Here is a 25,372-nt window from a genome sequence, read left to right as displayed (position 1 = left end):
AGTTGTGGCAAGTGGGGGCCACTCTTCATCGCGGTGCGCGGGCCTCTCACTATCGCGACCTCTCTTGTTGCGGAGCACAGGCTCCAGACGCGCAGGCTCAGTAATTGTGGCTCACGGGCCTAGTTGCTCCGCAGCATGTGGGATCTTCCCAGACCAGGGCTCGAACCCGTGTCCCCTGCATTGGCAGGCAGATTCTCAACCACTGCGCCACCAGGGAAGTCCCTGCAATTTTAAAAGATCTATAACATATTGTATTCTTGTTTAAATTGCTGCTGAACAGAAGCCTTATAAGATAGGGATTTTGTCTTACATTTGAATAATTTTGTTTAAAGCATTATTTTCATAGATACAATGTCATGTCTTTGAACGAATACCATTATTGTGGTGGAAGAGGGAAAATATTTCTCCTGTAGGACAATGTAAGAATGGCGCTATCAGATTTCACTATTCCTTTACAGATCTAGGAAAATAGTCTAAATATATTATCTACCAGCTCCCTCTGAAACAATATAATGTGATATATTATTTATCAGAACAGTATTTATTTTGGTTGTGTGAAATGGATTAATGAAAGAATATCGTTAGTTTGTGTGTAACTGGTTAATTTAATTTGTTTAAAAGTTTTACACTTAGGCAAATAAAAAATGTTTCCTGTATTCTTATTTAGTTTTGAGCTATTTAGAGTATACCATAAAATTGAATAACTATGAGTTTTTGTCCATATTTTACTGTATTGATTTTATCTCTTTCTGACCACTGATATCAGTGGTTCTCCCACTATTTCAGTTGGCCTGAATAGCATAATCAAATGATTTTATGGAAAATCTATTTTCATAGTATATGAGTTCATGTAAAATGAATAATATTTGATGGAATTAATATACTTTTGAATGTATCTTTTAGGAATCTAGTTCTTTTAAAGTTGGACAGATTTTTAGTAATAATAATGATGATACTCTGATTTATTGATTTCCTACTTTGTTCCAAATACAGTGCTTGATGTTAGATATTTTATGCCCATTTGACAGAAGAATCTTTTGAGAGGTCAGGGAACTTTGGCAACCAGATAGCAACTCTTGTCTGCTCTGCTCTGAAACCTGAGATCTTCCTCTCCCTCCAGGATATTAGTGGGCAGCAGAAGTGATGGGAAGTGACCAATACCTGATGTCAGAAAGAATCTAGGTCAAATACATAGTTTAAAAAATCAATTTTAGGGTATGGATTAAACGTAGTTCAAAATAAACGGGTAACGTGAAAGTATAATATTTAATTATGAATTTTAAAAACATTTTGTTAAATGAATATGACAGCTTTAAATCCGTATACATCATGCTCAGGTTTTATAATGAAGTGAGCCTTTAAATAGTTCCTTTTAACTTACAATGTGGTTTTAAATATGACCTACTTAAGTGGACAGAATTTATATTCCTACCAGAGGAAGGCCTCATTTAGCTAGAAGTAATTTCTCTAACAAGAAAAATGTATTCAGAATGTAATCCCAAGACCTCCAGGAATATGACTTCTATCTAAATATCCATATTATTTTAGGGCTCCAGAATCCATATACTAAAGATTGTACCTTTTATTCAGAGAAGATCTCTTCAGGTACTCACTGCCAGGTTATTTGTGGTGGTTTTATATTTTTATATCCCTGTTGGAGAAACTCAAAGCAATAAGAGATGGCAGCAAAAAAGTGTGAAGAAATAGAAAAGGTATAATAAACAGATGCAGCAATACAAAACGTGCAGTGGTTAATATCCATGTTGTTGAATCTTCCCTCTTCTGAGAATGGTTAACCAGCCAGGTTTGGTTTTAGAGGGGGAACAGGAGAGTCTCTTACTTGAGACTCTTGTTGCTTAGAAACCGAACAAATGTGAAAAAAGGTTGAGAATCAAGTTGGGCTGGTTGTAGTGCAGAAGAGAGAGAAGCAGGATTCACATAGGTAGATCTGAGGCATTGACCTCAAACTGGAGCATTGGGCCAGGGAAGAACCAAGGAGATGGGAGCAGGGAAGGCAGCAGCTTAAGCTGGGAAGCCCAAAGGCCAGCAGAACAAAAAGTAATGATGGAATTGGATTTTAAACTTTCCATTTTTATGGGCCTCAGAGGTGACTCCTCCATAATTTCTGTATAAGATGATTTTAGGGGTGGAGATGTTTGTAGGAAGGGGGAGCTAGAAGAGTTAAACCCTCTTGGGTGTAGCAAACCCATGTCTTCCCTAGGCTGTATGTTTACACGTTTGTGTGAATGTGCGTGTGCCTCTGTGTGTGTGTGTGTGTGTGTTGTTGTGGAGGGAGAGGTGATAAGTGACCAATTATGACGGAAGGCCAAACTCCTCCCCTGCCCAAACCATCCGTCGGCATTGCCTGGGCTGGCAAGGTCATTCCACATGCGGGGACGGGGGCAGATTGGGACACAGGGCAGCGACCTGTGGGCTTTCACAGCTCAGCAGCCTCTGAGGGCTTCACTGAAATACTGCAGAGTAATAATGAAAGCTAATAATGATGACCCTATGATGTCAAAAACATTAAATTATATGTCATCTATGTAAGAAAGCAATGACTATTAGATCGCGCCCCCTAACACACACACACTCAAGAGGTTAATATTTTAAAGCTTTATCATTTGCGGGGGGTAGTTACTTTTAAAATTTACTTACTGATAAAAACTCATTCCCTGAGGCTGCCAGATAAATAAGTTGTTGCTTTACATAGCTTTAATGATACTCTTATTTCTTTTCGAAGGTGATTCAAGGCTAGCACTTTAATTTCACTTGTGATCAGAGTTATTTTGCATAAAGATTAAAATTTGACTTGGAACAGGAGTGAAGGATTTGTTTTATTAGGTCCAAATTCACATTTTTTACCTCACTTGAAATAAAATATCTTATTAAGTATCGAAAAGTACCTTAAAGCTGGAAAGAAATAACATTTTCTCAAAATTCTCAGAAACTTTTTTAAAATCCGGAGTTCTCTGTACTGGGTAATACTATTCCCCACTGATTCTTTGTCAAAACTGAACAATAATATATTTTCCTTAAGGCATTTTTATACGGTAAGTCTTCAACCATATATTGCTAACAGCATGTACCTTATCAGGCCTGATAAGATGGCAGCTTGACGGGTTATACTTTTATTCATATAACATTGTGGACTTGAGCTTCAGAGGAAGAATAAAGTGAAACTATTATAGGTTGAGTACTTTAATAAATATTAAATGATAAATGAAGCTGGTTCTACACTAACTGTAGGGTGTGTGGATAATAAAAGAAAATCTTCAAATGGTGATACACAGTATTATGGATGTCTTTCTTGCCTTTTGTAATCTGTCTTTGCCTCTTACCATTGTAGTTGTAAGTGCTGGGAATGATGAGGTAGGGTGTATGATTTTTTTTTTGCCCACTGAATTAAAAGTAGAGGAAATTTTAAATGTAAAACTAATTTTTCTCTGTAGCAGGATAAATACAGAAGTGCGCTTTGGTAATAATAGGCACTTCATCACTCCTCCTCACCTACCTACTCCCTCCAAAGTCGTGAACTTAATTGAAGCGTGAAGCACGCCAGGCAATATGCATTTCCATTTAATGAAAACTTTAGTTCTGTCATCATGTTTGAGATGTCACAACATGCCCTGATGGAAGAGTGCAGAATGCCTTATGTTTCATAGGAGATCACTAAGTGATGCGATTGTATGGAAGAAAAAGTAAGTGAAGCTGGTTATCAGAGAGAAGCTCTTGAAAACCCCAGTCCTCGTAGTCAGATGCGGTACACACCCTCTAAGATGGCCCCGATGGTCCTCGCTTCCTGCTATTCCTGCCCTTCTATAATTACTTCCCCTTAAAAGTGGGCCAGCTTAGTGACTTGCTTCTAACCAAGCACATATGGCAAGTGTGATATCCGTCACTTCCTGGGGTTAGTCTAGATGAGATAGGGCCTTCCCTTTTGCGAGCAGACTCTTTCCCTTGTTGGCTTTGATGAAGCAAGTTCCCGTGTTGGCATGTGGCAAGGAAGTGAGGGCAGCCAGCGGCCAGCCAGGAACTAAGACTCTCAGCTCAACAACTCTTGAGGAACTAAATACTGCCTCCAACTATGTGGGCTCAGAAGCAGATCCTTCCCAGTTAAGACTTTCGATGAGACCCCAGCCCTGGCTGACACCTTCACTGCAGCCTTGTGAGAGACCCTAAAGCAAAGGGCTCAGGTAAAATATGCCCAGGTTCCTGACACACAGAAAACGCAAGATTAAAAATATGTATTGTTTTAAGCTTCTAAGTTTGTAGTAATTTTTAATATAGCGATAGAAAACTAATACTTAGGTCTATTAGTTAGCTAGAGGCTGTCATAACAAAGTACCACAGATGAGGTGGCTTGAATGACAGGAATTTATTTTCTCATATTATGGAGGCTAGAAATCCAAGATCAGGTGTTGGCAGGGTTGGTTTCTTCTGAGGCCTCTCTGTTTGGCTTGTAGATGGCCGTCTTCTCCCTGTGTCTTCACATGGTCTTCCCACTTGGCATGTCAGTGTCCTAAACTCTTTAACTCTGTTTCTTTTAAGGACACCAGTCGTATGGCATCGGGGCCTACCTTAATGACCTCATTTAACTTAATTACCCCCTTTAAAGACCCTATCTCCAAATACAGTCTCATTCTGGGGTACTGGGGGTTACTTCAGCATATGAGTTTTACAGGGACACAGTCAGTCCATAAGAATAGGCTATATACAATTCTATAATTATGTTTATCTCTTTAGCTAAGACACTATACCACTCACTTATTGTCCAAAGGTCTTTTGCTACCTTGTTTTTCTTTATTTTCACATGATTATATATGTATTAGATGATGTATAGCTCACATGGTTTAGCATATATATTTGCATTTTGCTGTCTCCATAACAAAATTATAATTCCTATAAGCATGTATTTTTTCATATGCTTTACATAGGCTACTTTACAGTATTTAAGATGGTGTTAGATACATTTTCAAAATCTGGTTTAACATTTTGTGTCTATTTGTATATTTCTAAATAACAGTATTCTAGAAGTAGCTTGTCTTAAGAATGAAGACTGTTGGCAGGGCAGGAATAAAGACGTAGACATAGAGAATGGACTGGAGGACAGGGAGAGGAAACTGGAAGCTGGGGCGAAGTGAGAGTAGCATCGACATGTATACACTACCGAATGTAAAATAGCTAGCTAGTGGGAAGCAGCCGCATAGCACAGGGAGATCAGCTAGGGGGTTTGTGATGACCTAGAGAGGTGGGATAGGGAGGGTGGGAGGGAGGGTCAAGAGGGAGGGGATATATGTATGCATATGGCTGATTCACTTTGTTGTACAACAGAAACTGACACAGTATTGTGAAGCAATTATACTCCAATAAAGATCTATTTAAAAAAATAAAAATAAAAAAGATTTAAAAAAAAAAGAATAAGCTTTGGGGATCCCAGAGGGAGTAAGACACAGGACCCACCCTTAAAGAATTTACGCCCTCATGAGGAAGCTATAAGGGCTTTCCTTCCATGAAATTTGAGGTCATTCCAAAATATTTTGCAGACTGTGGAAGGAAAGGGTCTGACTCTCAATGATTTAACAAACATGGATACCATTAAAATATTTGACTTCTTAAAAAAAAAAAAAAAAGAATGAAGACTGTTAAAAAGATAGGGGGTTTGAAGAATTTATATTTATTTGAAGTGCTTGTAGTTCTAGATGGTAAGGCCAGAGAATATCTGTCTTTATATTTGGTAATCCAGGTATAATGGATATACTGTTAGATCCTATCCAATGCTATGCTGATTCTTTAAAACACTATTTCTTTTTGAGCTATCTGTAACACTATATATGTTTAAAATATTTTCCTAAATTGTCAAAAAAATAAGTATTATTATGAAATAGTTCTTTATAATGTATACCAGTGGTTCTCAAAGTGTGGCCCATAGACCCAGGAGTCCCCAAAACCCTCTTAGGGGATCTACAAGGTCAAAACTATTTTCATAATAAAACTAAGACATTATCTGCCCTTTTTTTGGTATGCGTTGACATTTATACATATTACGCAAAAGAAATAGTTCATAAAATTGCCGAGGCCTTTGCATGAATCAAGGCAGTGACATCAGACTATACTATTGGACTCTATTTTTCAACAACATGCACTCATAGACCAAAAAAAAAAACTCATTTCACTTAAAATTGTACTTGATGAACCAATTAAAATTATTACTGTTATTAAATCTTGACCTTCCATCACACATCTCTGGAACATTCTGCATGACTCAGTGGGAAGAGGTGCATAAAGCACCTCTATTCCATATTAAAGTACAATGATTATCTCAAGGAAAAACACCTGCACAGTTGTTTGAGTTGGGAGCTGAATTAGCTGTTTTTTCATGGAACACCATTTTTATTTGAAATAACAACTGAACAGCTAGCTATGATTATTCAGATTTAGGTTTTCGACAGACATTTTCTCAAAAATGAAGAAAGTGAGCCTATCGCTTCAAGGAAAACAACGGATAGCATTTATTGCCAATAACACAGTTCAAGCTTTCAAACAAAAATTAGAATTTTGGAAAACTTGTATCTGCCCGTGAGAACTACACTCATTCCCAAATTTAAAGAATTTTCTGACGAGATTAATGGTGATATTAACAGTTGTTACTTTTCTGATAGTGTGTAATGAAATGTGTCAGCAAAAACTATATAACATACTGAACCAATATTTTCCAGATGACCACTGTATCATATTTTAAAATTATGCCTGAGTAAAAGACTCAAAGTGCAAGAAAGAACAATGGATTTTAATGTAGCAGGGTAAAATTTTATTACATTGGACAATATACAGTGTTGAAAATAAATTTGACTTAAAGTTTATAACTTCATTGTTATGATTCATAAAGTTTATTGATAAGGTTTCAGGTTTCACATTGCAACTAACCTTTAAGAAACTACGATTCATGGAGTTTTGGTATAATATTAAAGAATAACATCCACAATTATCTGAAAAAGCTATTACGACACTTCTTCTTTGTCCAACTATGTAACCTTGTGAGTCAGATTCTCTTCATATACACAACATATTGCAGCATATTGAATATAGAAGCAAACACGAGAATACAGCTGTTGTCCATTTAGCCAGACATCAAAGAGATTGGAAAAATTTAACAGTGCCACTCTTCTCACTTTTTTTGGAGGGGAGAGGGGAATATAGTATTTTTCATGAAAAATACGTTACTGTGCTGGAGTTGGAAAACCAGCATTTTGCTACCATCATAGTAAAGACTGGTTCAGGCAAGAATCATCACTGATGCTAAATCTAGGGGGAAATTTTTATGAAGAGCAAGATGTTTTCATGGTCTTAAAATGTCTTCCCACATACTTGTTAGTTATAAAGGAAAATTAAAAAGATAATTATTTAGCAAAGAAATTCAACAGCACCTTGACCTGTGATCCAAGTTATCATCGCTTTTGAGGAGCAGTTGGACAATGTGTATCTCCAGATGTGATAGCCTGAGAAGGATAATGTTCTAGCTGAGAACACATGTTGTAGCTGCAAACACATAGCCTCAATCAAATCATGAGTAAGCATTTGACAAAACCAAAATGAGAAATAGTCTCTTTAAAAAATAGACATGATGGTATTCTTCAAAAATGTCAGGTCATTAAAAGACAAAGGGAAACTGTGGAAATATTCCAGATTAAAGGAGCTAAAGAGAAATGACAACTAAATGCTGTATCTGACCCTAGACTGGATCCTGCATTAAAAGGAGAAAAATGCTATAAAGGACATCATCGGGTTAAATTGAGAAAATTGGAGTGTGGATGGTAAATTATTGTCTTAATGTTAAATTTGCTGAAGTTGATAACTGTACTATGATTGTAAGAGAATATCACAATTCTTAGTAATACACACTGAAATTTTAGGGGTAAAGGACCTTGATGTTTATAACTTACCTTCAACTGGTTCATTAAAAATTATTTTGGGGGCTTCCCTGGTGGCGCAGTGGTTAAGAATCTGCCTGCCAATGCAGAGGACACGGGTTCGAGCCCTGGTCTGGGAAGACCAATGCAGAGGACACGGGTTCGAGCCCTGGTCTGGGAAGATCCCACATGCCGCGGAGCAACTAAGCCCGTGAGCCACAACTACTGAGCTTGCGCATCTGGAGCTTGTGCTCCGCAACGGGAGAGGCCACGACAGTGAGAGGCCCGCGCACCGCGATGAAGAGAGGCCCCCGCTAGCCGCAACTGGAGAAAGCCCTCGCACAGAAACGAAGACCCAACACAGCCATAAATAAATAAATAAATTAATTAATTAATTAAAAAAAATTATTTTGGGTATAAATATAAACATTTATATTTATATATACATGTGTGTCAATTAGATAAATATATGTATACATATACACGAACATATACAGGGAGGGAGAGAGTGTAAATGATGTAAAAAATGGGTAAAATGTTAATAATGTGTCTGAATAAACAGTACACAGGTGTTTTTTGTACTATGCTTTTTTTAAATTAATTTTTATTTGAGTATAGTTGCTTTACAATGTTGTATTAGTTTCTACTGTACAGCAAAATGAATCAGTTATATATATATATATATATATATATATATCACCTCTTTTATGGATTTCCTTCCCATTTAGGTCACCACAGTGCATTAAGTAGTTCCCTGTGCTATACAGTATGTTCTCATTAGTTACCTATTTTATACATAGTATCAATAATGTATATGTTTCAATCCCAATCTCCCAATTCCTCCCCCCCCCCTTGGTATCCATACATTTGTTCTCTACGTCTGTGTCTCTATTTCTGCTTTGCGTATAAGATCATCTATACCATTTTTCTAGGTTCCACATATATGCGTTAATAGATGATACTTGTTTTTCTCTTTCTGACTTAACTTCACTCTGTATATGACACTCTGTACACGCTGTATGACACTCTCTAGGTGCATCCACATCTCTACAAATGACCCAATTTCATTCCTTTTTATGGCTGAGTAATATTCCATTGCATATATGTGCCACATCTTCTTTTATCCATTCCTCTGTTGATGGACATTTAGGTTGCTTCCATGTCCTGGCTATTGTAAATAGTGCTGCAATGAATATTGGGGTGCATGTTGTACTATTCTTATTCTTTAAATTTTCTGTAAGTTTCAGTTTTTTCCAAATAAAAGTTTAAAAGTTAAATGCAGTCACTTACGTTAGTGTAATGGGTTCATTATTGTTTTTAAGTGAATTTATGAATATATGTTTAAAGTTTGCCTCAATTTTATTTCTAATAAAATAAACATTAATCTAATCCACATAAACAAAGGCTTTGGGGGGGGGGTCCTTGATAATTTTTAAGAGTGTTAAGGGGTTCTGAGACCACAGAGTTTGAGGACCATTGGCATAAACTGTGTGGGTGGTTAGGTAGGTGCCCCCCTCATTCTCTTAAGGCTGTTTTATGACACTAGTTAATGAGAGCAGATTTGGTAGATGCCACTTATGAATATTATAATCTTAACCTCTCTCTGCCTTAGTTTTTGTACTTGTAAAGTAGGGATAATAATATTGCCTATCTTAGAGGGCTATTGTAAGGTTTAAATCATTTCCTCTATGTGAAGGTTTTCAATAAGGACCACACTCTACAGTACTGTTCTTTTATTGGCAACATGTATTTCTGCGGTGTTCTTGCCTCTCTCTGCCATTTATTTTGTGTTTTGGCTAGTGATTTTGGTTATAATTATGTGCATATGAACTACTACAAAGAAACCAAGAAGAGTATCAGATGATTTTTTAAATGCAAGTTTACCGTAGTCTGTGCCCCTTCAAGGAAATGGTTAGGGAAACAGAGCAGGGTGGAGACGAGCAAGCAGTTTGGTGTTTGGAGAGTTCTTGATATATGGAAAAGCATCATATGTCTAGAAAGTTGGACCAAAAATTGTGGGAAGAGTATTTGATAGAAAATATGACGGGACAGGGAACACTTTGTTGTTAGGGATAAACTGGGATTATTAACCTTATTTAGCAGTGGTTCCATTGGCATTCCATTTGCCAGATAGGTATCCTTTGCTTAAATGTGTATGTCTATATTGGCGTATTTAAGTTGTTGTAACAGCATATACCTAGGGTAAGGATAAGAAAGAATACTATTGTGCCATTTTTACTGTTTTCTCCAGCAAAAGTCTGAATTCAGCTCTGTTTTATGCCTCATTCTATCAAGCTTCAAGCAAATAAAAACAGATTGTTGAACTATTGTGTTCACCTAATTCCAAATTCAAATGATGACTTTTTTTTTAAAAAAAAAGAAACCAAAGGATAAGTAAATGTGAAGGCTTTATGTCATTTTGATATGCTGTTTATTGTCATTTAATCTCTTTTGCTAAATGCTGTGATTTATTTTTCTATTTTTTTTTTAATAGATCATCAGAAACTGGAAAGGGAAGCTAGAATCTGCCGTCTTTTGAAGCACCCCAATATTGGTAAGGACATGTTTTCAGTATATTTTAAATATTAACTAAAATTTTACATTATGTAATTTTACCACAATTTTAAAAATATTAATTTAATAAACTAGAATATTTGCAATTAACAAATAGGTTCCTAACTTTTGATCTTGGTTACATTTGTTTCTTCAAAGTTTTTTTAAAGTTTTTCAAAAGATAGCAGTTCTTTCTTACAAACACTTTAAAAATAATATAAGGTATTACTAGTTGAATAGTGCTTTTATGTATCTTTAAGGATTGTTCAGCTGCTGCTACTGAAGTGCAGAGAGACAGAACTTAGGCCATTATATTAGTCACCTAAGTTACTTTTCACCTATCCTGTAAAATGTTTATCTCGTAATCACTGATTCTATTCAAGAAACTAGTAAAATTGTTTTAGAATATTATCCCTCATGAATATAATAGCATGATAATGTTCAAAACTGAAAAATGTTGATGAATATAAAACAAATGCAAGAAAGAAACAAAGCAAAGAAGAAGCTATATTCTGTGACAATAGTTTTATTTTCGAAAAATGTTACTGTCCCAGCTCTGTCAGTTCTACTGTCAGCCAAAGTATTTCTGACATGCAAGGTGTGAGAGAGGGAGTAATCATGAAGTAGAATTAGCAAAATCATTCACTGAGAAGGTTTATATTTCTCTCTTTTTATGTATAGGGCCATTCAGTGTCTATTCCTTCCCTGAAGTTTATAGTATCCTGCATTTTGTGGGTTACTTAAATAGACACTAACAAGTAAATCTGATGCATTAACAAACTAGCAGCTGTCTAATAAGTGCCTTCTGGTTTAGAGAGAAAACAAAACAACCTCTGAAATGTAAATATACCTTTTTGTAAGTATTTTACCCTGATAAAAGTCTATGGCATTTCTTGGTTGGCTGTATTATTTTCCTAGGGCTGTCATAACAAAGTACCACACACTGGGTAGCTTAAACAGAGAAATGTATTTTCTCATAATTCTGGAAACAAGAAGTCTGAGGTCACGGTGTAGGGAGGGTTGGTTTCTTCTGAGACCTCTCTCCTTGTCTTGTAGGTGGCCATCTTCTCCTTGTGTTTTTACATGGTCTTCCTTCTGTATGATGTCTCTTTTTTAATTTCTTCTTCGTGTAAGGGCACTAATCATATTGGATTAGGGTCCATCCTAATGACCTCGTTTTAACTTAACTACTCTTTTAAAGACCCTAGCTCCAAATATAGTCCCATGCTGAGGTACTGGGAGTTAGGATTTCAACATGAATTTTGGAGGGACACAATTCAGCCCATAATATTGACTAAAGAGAAATTATACAATAATGACCCACTATAGTTCAAAGAGTGCTTTCCTTGCTCAGGTTTAAGATAAAATGCAATTTTAGTTTACTGAACTTGTTATTCTTATGAAGGAGAGTTTTTTTTTTTTGCTTGTTCGTTTTGTTTTTAATCAGGATCCTTCTATGAAACTCAATGTTTTTAAAAATAAATTTATTTTATTTTATTTATTTTTGGCCGCATTGGGTCTTCGTTGCTGCGCGCGGGCTTTCTCTAGTTGCGGCGAGTGGGGGCTATTCTTTGTTGTAGTGTGCAGGCTTCTCACTGTGGTGGCTTCTCTTGTTGTGGAGCATGGGCTCTAGGTGTGTGGGCTTCAGTAGTTGTGGCTTGCGGGCTCTAGAGCGGAGGCCCAGTAGTTGTGGTGCACAGGCTTAGTTGCTCTGCGGCATGTGGGATCTTCCCGGACCAGGGCTCGAACCCATGTCCCCTGCATTGGCAGGCGGATTCTTGGGAAGCCCTGAAACTCAATTTTTATAGATAATGAAAGTAGTTGCCTCCATTTCCTCTAGCAGACCACAGTTAAACCAAAGAAACCCAAAGTAAGACAAGAATGATTTTCGTTTTGACACCCCATGCAGAATAACCTTCCCAAAAAAGGGGAAGTCATACACCGGGGAAAGTTCTAAAGTTTTGTGATATCACACCATCAACACACTCTGACACAATATAGGATTTTTTCAGGGCTCCACAGCAGCCAACGTCATAGCTCCTTGGTTGCCTCACTTGAGGTTTTCTTCTCTCTCTCAGGTCGTTTGAACTCTCAGACCCATTTCTAACCACAAGAGAGATTTTTAGTGATCCTATACTTCAGGGTATAAATCACAGATATATTAAACTTCTAAGACACAATCTCAACCATAACAGTGGCAAATTCACTCATATCATTCATTTACTTAACAAATTAATCTTCTGGGAATATAGTGGGGGACTTCCCTGATGGTTAAGATTCCACACTTCCACTGCAGAGTGTGCGGGTTCAATCCCTGGTTGGGGAATTAAGATCCCGCATGCTGCCTGGTGCAGCCAAAAAAAAAAAAATTGGTTTGTTTTCATAGCATTCTGGGAATATGGTGGGAACACAACAGGCGAATATTCCTGCCTTGCAATGGAGCTTCCATTGTTGGGGTAGACAGAGTGTAAACAAAGTATAGGATGTTAGATTGTGATAGTTACTAGGAGAGAAAACAGGGAAAGGAAACAGGTATGTTGGGGGATTACATTTTAAATAGTTGATCAGTATAACTTTATCGAGAATGAAACTTGAGTGAAAACCTAAAAAACAGGAGGACGCAAGTCATTTGGCTCTCTGGGGAAAAAGAAGCTTTCCAGGCAGAGGGAACAAACTGCCTTTGTAAACAGGCCCTGAGGCAGGAGCTTGCCCAGTGGATTCCACCAAAGCTTTTTTTAATTTTTTTCTAATTGGAGAAATGAGGATAAGTTGTTTTTCATTTTATCTTAATCGATGGGTCTTCATGTCATGTAATGTGACAATGTTGTATTTACTCATGTAAAGAAAAATGATGAGACAACAACAACGGTAATGCCATACAGTAGTAAGCAGCTGCAAACGAAGGTGCGCTTCACAGATAGATACCACAGTGGACATCTGTGGGTGAACTGGGACGGGCGTGCAGTGAGCGGAATGTGGCTGTTCCTGTGGAGGTCTTGGTGCTGTTGACACTTCCACAGGGATCACTCGCACTTACTCGCTGCTAGTTCAGATTACGAAGGAAGACAGCATTTGGTCTTGACTTCCCTGAAGTAGATAGTCTGATATCTAAAGAATATAAGACTCTTATCCTCTTCTTCTGTTCTGTTATTTGCTTGGTTTTCTTAAAATCTGTCAGGTTTTAGAACTTCAAGGAAGGAAAGACTATTTTTGTCAATTTTTTCCCCTGTGAAAATTGGCTTGTTACATTTTTATTTTTTTGTATCTCTCTCGGCACAGAATCGATAATCTGAGAATTTACAGGGAGTAAAAGGTTTCTCCCAAAGAAACATATTAAACCAACTAAAAGTGGTCGTTCACTAAACCACTTTCTTTTCTTCAGTGTTTTTTTTTTTTTTAAATGTTTTTCTGATTTTCAAAGTAATATACACATTTAGTGGAAAATTTGGAAGACACAATCATGTATGAAGAAGAAACTAGAGGGAACAATTTTTAATACTTGTTATATCCATTTCTGCCTTTTATAATCTATGTATATTGCTAATTTTCAGCATTCTCTTGTGTGCATTTTCATAACTCTTTAGATAAACCATGAACATATAAATTTTAATTGTCTAACTCAACAATATTTATTGAGTGTGTAGCCAATGCCAGGCCATGTTCTAGGCTCAACACACTGGTGATGAAGCAGCGATCAAGAGAGACAGTGTTCCTGCTTTTCCCAAGCCTTGCACCCTAGTGTAAGGAGATAGGCCATAAACAAATAAACCATTGTCATAATGTCATAGGGATTGGTTCTGTGCAGAGAATTAAAAATACGCTAATTTGATACCAGGGCATTGGGTGGCTACTGTCAAAGAGAGACAGAATCAGTTACTAGTTAAAGGCGACAGATAGATTTTATTCAATATTACTGTAGTTGGAGAAAGAGCTGAGCTGAATTCCAATTATAACAAAGACAGCTGGAGATTTTATGGCCAAGGAGCAGAATGAGAGGTCAGTGGGTAGAAAATTATTAAGAGGAGATATCAAAAGTAGGGGGATTCTTTTGAAAATGGCCTAGAATAACAAGATTCTTATTAATGGCACACCAAGAATTTAGATATCAAGGAAGGGTGATGAGGAACTTGATCAGATATCAAGGGTGAGCAAAAATCAAGAGTGGGAGGGTGACTTAGCGGGAGTCTTTGCTAAAACTAGCTTCGGCAGTCGAGGACAGGGCCTCAAAGGACAAGACTTAGCTGAAAAGAGGGCTTAAAGGAGCTTCTTTAAAGGTTGGTCAAGGAGAGAGTCTTTGTCACTGCTTTAGAGTGTCTTGTCTGGCACAGTATGTATGCGGAGGTCACACTTAAACTGATATCTAAATGACAGGAAGAAACCGTCCTGGGAAAGCTCAGGGAGGAAGGGTTGCAAGCAGAGGGAGCTTCCCTTGTTAGGGGAGGAGTTGGGGACCAGCGGGTGCCCTGCCCTGGGTGAATGGGAGGAGATGACCTGAGATGAGTCAGAAGGACAGGTAGTACCTGGTGGTAGGGCTTTGTAAACCGGGTTAGTGTGTTTGGGTTTTAGTCTAAGTTCAGTGGGAAGCCAGTGGAAAGATCTTAAGCAAGAGGAGCGTGTCTCAGTCTGATCTGCTCTGTCTGCAGTGTGTGAAATGGGTTGTAGTCACCTGAGCAGAGTCAGAGACCGTAGTGCTCCACCAGTTCATCAGGATCTAGTTTTTATCACCTCCATCTTCTTGGGTAAGAATTGAAATAGCTCCAGGGTGGCACTCTTCTCTGTGTGGGCCACATAGTCTCTGAAAAGCACCATGTATCTTTTGGCTCCACAAATTTGAAGGTGCAGGCAATTTCCTAAGCAGCTCCATCTTTCCTCTGCCTTTGGAGCAGCTAGTCAGACAATTTTGTTTGAACAGACTGGAAGGAGCGTAGCTAACTCTAAACTAACATTATGGTGCTGATGAAATTTGGAGAGAACATCTGACCTCATGCTTCTGTTAATTAGCTTGTTTTGATCATTATGTTCATCTTTTATTTGAATAAAATGGCTTATTTTCTCTTGAGGTATAAACAAATTCGTGGTAAATGAGATAGTTTGAGCTGTATGTCAGCATATTTACAGAATAAGGGGAAAATACCTTTAAGGTAGAAAAATAAAATACTTAAGGTAATATCCAAATTGTTGTCAAAATTATTCTGTATTTCCATTGTTTTTGTGCTTGATCTTTAATAAGCATTATTACTGAGGAATTTATTGAAACCTATAGTGGAGCCCAAATAACTAAAAACAGTAAGGAAAAACTAGGAAGACAGGCAAAACACTCACTAAATTCAACTATAAGAATCTGAAAAGAAGTAGACTGGGAAAAGAAAAGGAAAAAATATCAAGAGCTTTGATCTGACGAATTTGATGTCCTAAGTGAGAAAATACCTACTTATAATCCTTTATTTTCAAGGAAATCAATATTTGAGACAACTTTGCAGTTGGCGGTATGAAAAATTGTTACTGGGTTATCTCATTCGCTAAAGACTTGAATTTACGCTTTGTGTAGATGTTGGAAAGAGCAAGATAGTTTTTTGAAAGTTTGACGAAACCTTTATATTTGTAGAAGATCAGTATCACCTTTTAAGGTAAGCCTTTACTGATAAGGCTTACCTTATCAGAGAGCCAATAGAAGGGCTGTGTGGTCTTTTAAAATCTAGTCTGTATTAGTGCCCCTGGAACCCCTAGTACAATGAGTTAACCTTCCTGAGAGCATATTCTCTTAATGATTACATCCTTTCTACTACCTCTCACAGCTACTACCCTAAACACATAAACACGATCACTCATATGTTATTATAAAGTGCAATAGAAAATTAAAGACGTGGTATTAATGGAAAACTCTATAGACTCAGTGGACCCCACTTTATTCTACTTCTGACACTGGTCTGTTCTGTGAACTGCTGAAGCACATCCCATCTGCTCATTAACTTCTAGCTGTTTTCGTTGTAAAGCAGAGAAAAATTTGATCACTTTATTTCCTTCTCAGAATTATTAGAGTTAAATAATGCATCGTATCATTTTGGTGAGGAGTTAATAAACTTTGGAAGATATTGAATGTAAATAAACAACTGAATAAATTATTAGGGGGCATTACTCACCAAGTAGTACCTAACTAATCATTTTTATTTATTTTTTAATTGAGGTATAGTTGATTTACAGTATTATGTGTTTCAGGTATACAACATAGTGATTCACTTTTTAAAGGTTATACTCCATTTGTAGTTATTCTAAAATATTTGCTATAGTCCCTGTGCTGCACAATATATCACTGTAGCTTATTTATTTTATACATAGTAGTTTTTACCTCTTAAAACCCTACCTCTGTCATGCCCCTCGCCCCTCGCCACCCTGCACCGGTACCCACTAGTTTGTTTTCTATATCTGTGAGTCTGTTTCTGTTTTGCTGTATTCACTAGTTTGTTTTATTTTTTAATTTCATATATAAGTGATTTTATACAGTTAATTAATCATTTCTTGATGTTTAGTCATTTCTTCCTGGGAGGTGGGGAAACTCAATAGTGGGAAAACATAGTTCAGAAACTGTTATGTATTATGTATATGATATATACTGTGTATATATATTGTATATAATGTTATGTAATATATATTATATATAAATAATCAGAATCATAATATTGCAATAAGTGAGATCTCATAGATTATCTAGTACAAACTCAATTTTTTTTTGTTTGTTTTAATAATTAGGGAAACTATTCTCAATAAAGCTGGGGAAAAAACTTTAAAAAAATAATTAGGGAAACTAAAGTTTTCTGAATCTATATGACTTATCCAAAGTCACAATTCTTTAATGACATTTCCAAACCTAAATTCTTAATACCCTCTCTATAAAAGAGGTACTGATGTTTAGGGAAGCTGACTTCCAGTAATAAGGTTGAAAAGGCCTTGGTATTCGTGTTCCCTTTCAAGAAGAGTTTTGAAGTTGTTTTTGGTTGAATCGATCCTCTCCTCATATAGGATAAACATTAAGTTAAAAACTACTAATCCTAATACAAGAAAAGAAAATTTTATAAGTTTTGGAGAACGTAATACCTTATATATTAACTCTGATATGGAACCATTATATTTCTGAAAGATGCTCCGATTGAACAAGTTTTATAGTTTGACATATATAACAATACATGAAATTACATACACTGACAGGTAGAGCTTAAAGAATACATAAAGACTTTACTTTCTATATAAGCAGTTTTCCCATGCCTGTGAGTGATAATTTATGGTATCTAGGATATATATAATTTCCTTTTCCTAAAATGTAAAACTGGAAGAGCCCTTAGGAATTATCTAAGCCCAATATAGATTTTACAGTAGAGATTGGAGGTAATTTGCACAAGGTCACACACAGATCTCCAAAGAGATGAAAAATGTGCTCATTACCTCATTTTGCATGTACTGTCTCTTCTTTTACCTGATCTTGGAGGCATGGTGTTATACTGTAAAAGTAATATTTGAACCTCAGTTTTAGATCTCCCTAGGCTTTGCAGAAATTTCTTGGGTCAAATATCATCCCTCTAATTTTCACAAGATAAAATTAAGTTGTTGTTTGTTCTTTTGATTTTAACAAAATTTTACCCTTTTATTTCACTCTGCATACAGTCCTCTTCCAGGTTCCTAGAATTTATAAGGAATCAATCCAATCACACTGTATAAGCTTAACTTCAATAAATATTGATCTTAAATATCCCCAGTAGTTATCAGATGATTAAATTGCCTTAAATGGCTATTGCTACAAGATTTCAGTTTTGAACCCTTTGAAAGAGAGAGTCACATGGGAAAGAACAGTTAGTGTAAGTAAATGTTATCTGATATGCCAAGAAAACAAAGCTAATGTTTTTATGAATGACAGTCAAAAGTCTTTTTCAGTGTTGTGAGAAATCCAACAACCTTCTAAGGGAGTGATAATTAAATAGTTTTTCTCTATGACCTTCTTCATTTTTGGCATTTATGCCTAATATTCATAACAGTTTATAATTACACAAGAATATGTAATTTTTATTGTTAAACAACTTTCTCTAGTGCCTCTCCAACAGATTAAATGTAATTTAACGCTATTCAGTAGTAAAAAGCAAAGTACTCTTGTTTTATCTTCACCTTTTATTTGATTAAATCTCACCTCTCTTTCCTGATTATTTGGTGTGAAGGTTAAATTACTTCTTAGAATATCTTACTGTCTGCAGAATTGATTATCCTCTTCTAACAATATGAGAAGTAGCACAAAGAAATTATTTTTTCTCCCAACAAATAAATATTTTCAAAAATACTCATTATTATCTACTCTAGCTTTTTCTTTTTTCTTTTCTTTCTTTTTTTTTTTTTTTTTTGTTCATCTGCTATGGTGCCAGTAATACACCCTTTATAATTCTTGGTTGAAAGTTAAATTCAGAATCTTTTTAAGTAAACAACTTACAGTAGAAAGATGAAATATAGATGTAAAAACCGTAGATTCAAGACAATATTTTAAATTCTCTTTTAATTAGTGAGTTTGGATCTGAGTCCATTTGTTATTGGTTCCTTTGTAAATTATTTTTTCCATATATCAAATGAAAAAGCCAGTTCCTGAGTTACGCTAAAAGCAGTTGGATTTTATATGAAATAACAGAGAAAAACGGTCCTTTCACAAATGAAGGACAGTTTGTGATTGAGACTTACTGGGTAGTATGCTTTGATCTACCCATGCATAATGGTTACTCACATGTATCTCCTGATTTTTCTACTAAACCTATTTTATGTCCATCTTGTCCTGTCTTCCCTAGTTTCAGGGTAGGACCCCCCCTAACAGAGTATCGGAAGTTTATAATAGTTTCTTGGGCTCAGAATTATGTCCTAAACTAAAACTTGAAAGGAAAATAATACCAAATATTACTTGCACCTTTTTCTTTGTTTGTTTGCTTTACTGAGGCTTGAGTTGTGCACAATCCTCTCTCCTCTCCCTTACCTCACCACAGGCAAGACCGGCTTCTGCAGTCAGGAAGCCCTGAAAAGAGCTCGTGAATCTTTTAATCACTTAAAAATCATTGCTCTTTTCCCTTTCTTCTGATAGCTTTGATAATAAAAATAAATTTAGGTATAGTAAGCTATTGTGTTAAGATTTGAAGATGGGCTGAATAAAAGAAGAAAAATTCCAGTGAACTTTGTCACTAGAATTAATAACAAAACTGTTAACTGTGTTATTATTGTAACGGAAAGTGAGGTCCGGCTGCTCGCTGCTCAAAAGCCAATAAAGAGGCCAGGCTGGCGGAAAGGAAAGTTTGCCTTATTTTGGATGCCAGCAACGGGGCGGGGGGGGGGGGCCGGGGGCACGGACGCCTGTCCAAAGGCCGACTTCCCCCCGCCCCCCTGCCTATCAGGGGGCAAGTTCTTTTACAGACAAAGGGACGGGGCGCCATGCAGAAACAGCACAGTCAGCTGCGACAGTCACCTTGAATTGCTCATCGGTGGTCTGACCAGCGTCATCTTGATCATTTTAGGGACAGGAGTCTTCAGTTCCAGATTCGGTTTGTTTCCATCTCTCTGAGGCCAGTTCTCGGAATCGTGGCAGCTTATGTCACGGCTACAGCCTGGTCATCATGTAGTTAACTTCTTCCGCCTGGTGGGGATTTCAGGATCTATAAGACAGCTCCCAGTATATGGCTCCGAATATTATCTATAGCCCTTGAGACGGAACTAAAGGTCCTTGACTATGCTTCATGACTCAACTATTATTTTTTGGTCTCCTTTGACTGTTTTCCTTTGTTTCTGCATTTTCTCACTTCTCTGATTAAACTTATTCTTTGGCTAAAGTTTCTCCACAGACAAAAGGCAGGCTGAGGACATGGGGGGGCGGCAAGGACCATAGGGTCCTGCTCCGCTTCATTATCAGGCACCAGTCTAAATGCTCTCCAGGCATACAGTCTTTTAATCCACAATACAAACAAGTGCCGTTCTTATCTCCGTTTTACAGGCCAGGAATCTAAAGCCCAAAGAAGTTACACAATTAACTAAAGTCATACAGCTAGTAAGTGGTCAAGTTGGGATTCAAACCAGCACATTCTACTATCACAATCCATGCTCTTCAGCGCACACTGTATGGCCTCCAGTTGCTGTGTAATTTTGGATTACTCACACTGTTGTTTAATAAGTAGAGAAAAGAATCTCAAAGTTTTATGAAGATTGATTAAACTAAAAGTAGACTAAGACCCTTTTCTAGAGATATTGTATAATTTTACTATTTATCTTTATTTCTAACTCCAGAGGTGAAATATCATCATGAGATTATTGAAACACTCATAGAAAATAACGGATACGATAGAATTAATTATATTTTAGTGACAGTAAATTTTAGTATTTGGTGAAAAATCTTTTCAGTGGTCATATTTGATCCTGCATTATGTATTTACTTGCTATGCAAGACAATTTTTTACTCTCCTGTCTTATGGTTAAAGAAAATGAAGTATTTGTCAGAAAACAGTGAAGGTTTAAGGAAACAAACAAACAACGGTAATTAAGGTGATGTGTAACATGACAAAACAAATTTTTTTTTAAATAAATTTATTTTATTTTATTTTTGGCTGTGTTGGGTCTTCGTTGCTGCGTGTGGGCTTTCTTTATTTACTGCGAGCGGAGGCTACTGTTTGTGGCGGTATGTGGGCTTCTCACTGCGGTGGCTTCTCTTGTTGCGGAGCATGGGCTCTAGGTGCACGGGCTTCAGTAGTTGTGGCTCGTGGACTCTAGAGCACAGGCTCAATAGTTGTGGCGCATGGGCTTAATTGTTCCGCAGCATGTGGGATCTTCCTGGACCAGGGCTCAAACCCGTGTCCCCTGCATTGGCAGGCGGATTCTTAACCACTGCGCCACCAGGGAAGCCCCGATAAGACAAATTTTAAAAGCTATTCTTTGAATTGTAGAAAAAGAATCAGGACAGGACATTTACGTGATGATGGATTCTAAGATCAGATGAACCCTCAGGTGGGCATGTGTATTTTAAACAACCAATGCTCATAACTTATTTTAATAGAGTATATCCAGGAATACCAATTTAGAGTTTGGAGATAACTTTTGGAAGTGCAATTTAGAGTTCAATTATAACACTTATTTCTAGCATTTTATAATGCTTGCTGTGGTTTAGTTTGATAGAAAAAATTGTCACTTTAGGAAAGGTAGTGCTATATTTTCATTATTTTTAAGTTTGAAAATAGGAGTTTGTTTTCTTTAAAAATGCTCCAAAGGTAGAAGCGTTTGCTCTTTGAATTTGATTTATAGTGCATCTGCTTAACAAAAACAACCGCATCTCTGATGAACTTGCCATGGAGTGATGATTGTGTCAGGTTACTGTTTGATATGTTAATTTTGTTGATTATTTAGTTTAAAAGGCTAATGGACTGTGTTGAAGGGAAGGAAATAGATACATACAGTAATATGACTTGAATTCTTCTGTTAAAATATCTTTTCACATTTTGTATTTCAGTGGTCACTTACAATATGTTGTCTATGAAATAACAGAAAAATTATTTGGTAGGATTTTGTTCACACTATTGAAGTTCAGTAGTTCACTGTTCAAAGATTACTTTCAGTTTTCAGTAACAGGTATATTGTGTAAGAGTTTTAACCAAAGGCTTAGAATAAGAAGAAAAATTTCTATAGCCTACAAAATTACTCTCCAAAGAAGATGGCAGTAATTTTTGTGAATCCATTATTTTGATGTATAGGAAATCTTGTCTTTCATTCATTCTGTTCAGAAAATGAATAATTGTACTTACAAATATTTAATTGGAATCTTACATTATGTAAACAGTTCCCCTGTAGAGATATTCACAATTACAATTCCCTTGAGTATCAGTGGTTTTGAATATTCGGATGAATTTGGGTTGGATTACTTGTTAAAAAAAAAAAAAAAAAAAAAAAAGAACAGTGCTTTAATTGTTAATCTGTTTTGTATTAAGAGCAAGACTCTTACTTTAAAATCAAAGTGGTGAAGCAGTATTTTATATTTTGATTAGCTCTGAAAATAACTTAAAAAATATTATTAAAAGATACTGATTTAATTTCTTCCTATCCATTATTTTTTCTTCTAATTTCTTAATCATTACATGAGTTTTTTACATCAACATTTGATTTTAGAATTAAAAAGTTATACCAGTCTGGATAAACATAAAATGAAACAAGATGAGCAAAATATATGATTTGTGATTTCCAGTGATTAGCATTAAGCACTGATTGAGTTGAACAGTGCTAACTCTGTTGCAGTTAAAATACTGAAAGACTACAGAGATGCATGAGACATAGTCCTTAACCACAAGGAGTTTACAGTTTAGGAGGGCAGATTGTGATGTATGAAACTAAAATACAAGGTGGTTACATACTGTAATGAAACTCTTACTGAGTGCCATGAGAGCACTAAGGCATAAACTAAGAAGTTTAACTGAAATACGTTGGGTAATGAGCAGAATTTTGCCATAAAGGAGTATGGATTGGACTCGAAAGCATTATGGAAAGAACATCAAAAGGAAAGATCAGATATAAACTTCCTTGTCACACTTGAAGAATGATAGAAAATCTGGGGTGATTGGAGTATAATTTGTGTGTTGACCATCAAGTTTGATTGGGAGTAATAGTGGAGAGTCTTGACTTTCTGTGTCAAGGAATTTTATCACTAATCTGTAGAAATAGGAAATTATTAAAGATTAATTTAGTTGACACACATGATTATATCAGTTTCCCGAAAGACAAATTTGGTAATAATAAGCATAATTGTTCAGAGTCAAGAGAAACTGGTGTTGAAAAAGCATTTAAAAGTCTTTTGAATTAATTTATGTATAAGACGTGATGAGTTCGTAAACTATGGTAATGGGAGCAGAGAAGGCAGAAAGGGCAAAGATACCGGTGACACTGTGAAGGTAGAATCAGACCATCTTGGGCAGCAGTTATATTGTGGTGAGTGGGATAGAAGGAGGTTCCTCTGAGGTGTCTGTTTTGAGTGACTAGAGAAATATTGATTCCTTTAAGAATAGAGAAAACAGGAAAAGAAAGTTGGAAGAAATTAGAAATTTAATTGAATATGAGAACATGAAATTTTTTTTTAAAGATTGGAAAATATCTCTTTTGGGGGACCATGGACAAAAAAAATATAGAAATAGCAAACAACACCGCCTAAAACCCTGATCGTTCACTTTTTGCCAGAAAGTGTTAAGTCTCTTACCACTTGGGCATTCCTCTTCAGGATGGAAGTGGTTGGCAGTGATTATGATCATCCCTCCTAGACCAGTACTTGACTGCAGCTAGACTCTTGGTTTTGGGTCCTTGTTTATATAGAGGAAGTCTAGACAGTCAGATTCTGCTCAAAGTGTCTCCTGAACAAGCAAGATAGTCTCTGCGCCAACTCCATCACCTAACTGTGGTTTAGCATTTCTAGGGTGTTCTTTCTCCCGTGGTCTCTCAACCAGAGTAAGGCTCACTTCTCACTAGTCTCTCGTGCCTTAGCCAAACATGTATCTTTTCTGACTCAGTACCTTAATTACTTTAATTTGCATGTATCTTATCTGACTTATATGTGGGACACGACATAGAACTCTAGAGAATGTGAATATGTATTTTGGAGACACATCGGGGATAGTGAGAGTGGATGAACACATCTAGCAGTATGAGCTTTGTGAAGGGTACCAAGGACAATGATGACAAGTGCCTACTTGTAAAGAGCATGAAACACCTTTTTTTTTAAGAGCTATAATAACAATAATTTTCTTAGATTATTTTTATTTTCAGTGTACTTTAAGATACATTTTTATATAAAATAGCTAAAATTTTTCTAGATAAATAAAAGGAAACTATATTTTGGGGACAAAATATTTGGAATTGTACAAAAAAGCAATATTGCCTTTTTTTCACTTTTAACGATAATAGTTCAACTGTGTTGATTTTAGGTAGACTTACATCAATTTTTACTCTTATAAGTACCAAGACTATGTTTTATTAACAGGCTTAATTTTATTGGAGCTATAATGAAGTTTTAATATTGAAGATCAGATGTTTTCTTCAGCCAATTGCCATTCCCCAATTTCTCACTTAAAAGCTGGTAATTCCAATTATATATTTAAATTTATTTGTTAGGAACTTTCCAACAGGAGAACTCTGATGAAACATGGTTTTCAAATGTCATTCTCATATGTGTAGATTATTCCAGTGACCTTTTCTTTTGATATTCCATATATAAATCTGCCTTTCAAAATTAAATTACATCTCCTGGTCACTTTTCTAATAATACATTCATAATATGGAGAAGAGAAATAAGATAAGGCCATTTTCCCCCGCCCAGAAAGCCAAAGAATCAGTGATTTATAATCACTGAATTTCATCCTGGGGTGATTTTGTCACCTTCACTGTCTCTTTCTCCTGGGGCTCTTTAGCAGTGTGTGTTTTGTTGTCACAACTGAGGGTGCCCATCTGGCATCAGTTGAGTGGAGGCCACAGATGCCGCTAAACATCCTACAGTGCAAAAGACAGCCCCTCACAATAATGAATTATTTGGTCCAACAAGTTAATAGTGCTGAGATTGAAAAACTCTGATTTAAGGTAAGAGTGACAACAATAACAATAAGACAGATAGCCAGCCTTTACTTTCTGGATCCATACAATTTCCTTACATTAAAAAAAATTAGTCAATGTGTCCCCTTAAATGAAGGACAAGTAGGCAATGACACTGGCATAGAATATCCTGTGTGCAAAAGTTTGTAAAATACTCCCTTTTAACAAAAAAGTAGAAAAATAACTAGTTTAAATGTCAACCATAATTAAGAAGAAACACAGATTAGAATTTTGTTTTTTTCTAAGTTGTTCAAAAAGGATATTTATATAATGAAACATTTTTCATTTAAAAC

General features: G+C 36.2%; 1 protein-coding gene across 17 annotated transcripts in view; it reads left to right on the top strand.

The window, feature by feature from the left end:
- Positions 1-25,372, top strand: part of CAMK2D (calcium/calmodulin dependent protein kinase II delta) — a 285,667-nt gene that overhangs the window by 80,061 nt on the left and 180,234 nt on the right. For all 17 annotated transcript variants that reach the window (XM_082389668.1, XM_082389669.1, XM_082389674.1 and 14 more), the window contains one exon: positions 10,405-10,464. In XM_082389668.1, the coding sequence (XP_082245794.1) occupies positions 10,405-10,464 (60 nt within the window). The remainder of the gene's footprint in view (positions 1-10,404; positions 10,465-25,372) is intronic.

The sequence above is a fragment of the Balaenoptera borealis genome (genome assembly GCF_965194805.1).
Source record: "Balaenoptera borealis genome assembly, chromosome: 4".
NCBI lineage: Eukaryota > Metazoa > Chordata > Mammalia > Artiodactyla > Balaenopteridae > Balaenoptera > Balaenoptera borealis.
The sequence above is the reverse complement of the archived record's forward strand: the minus strand, read 5'-3'. Positions and strand labels throughout refer to the sequence as shown.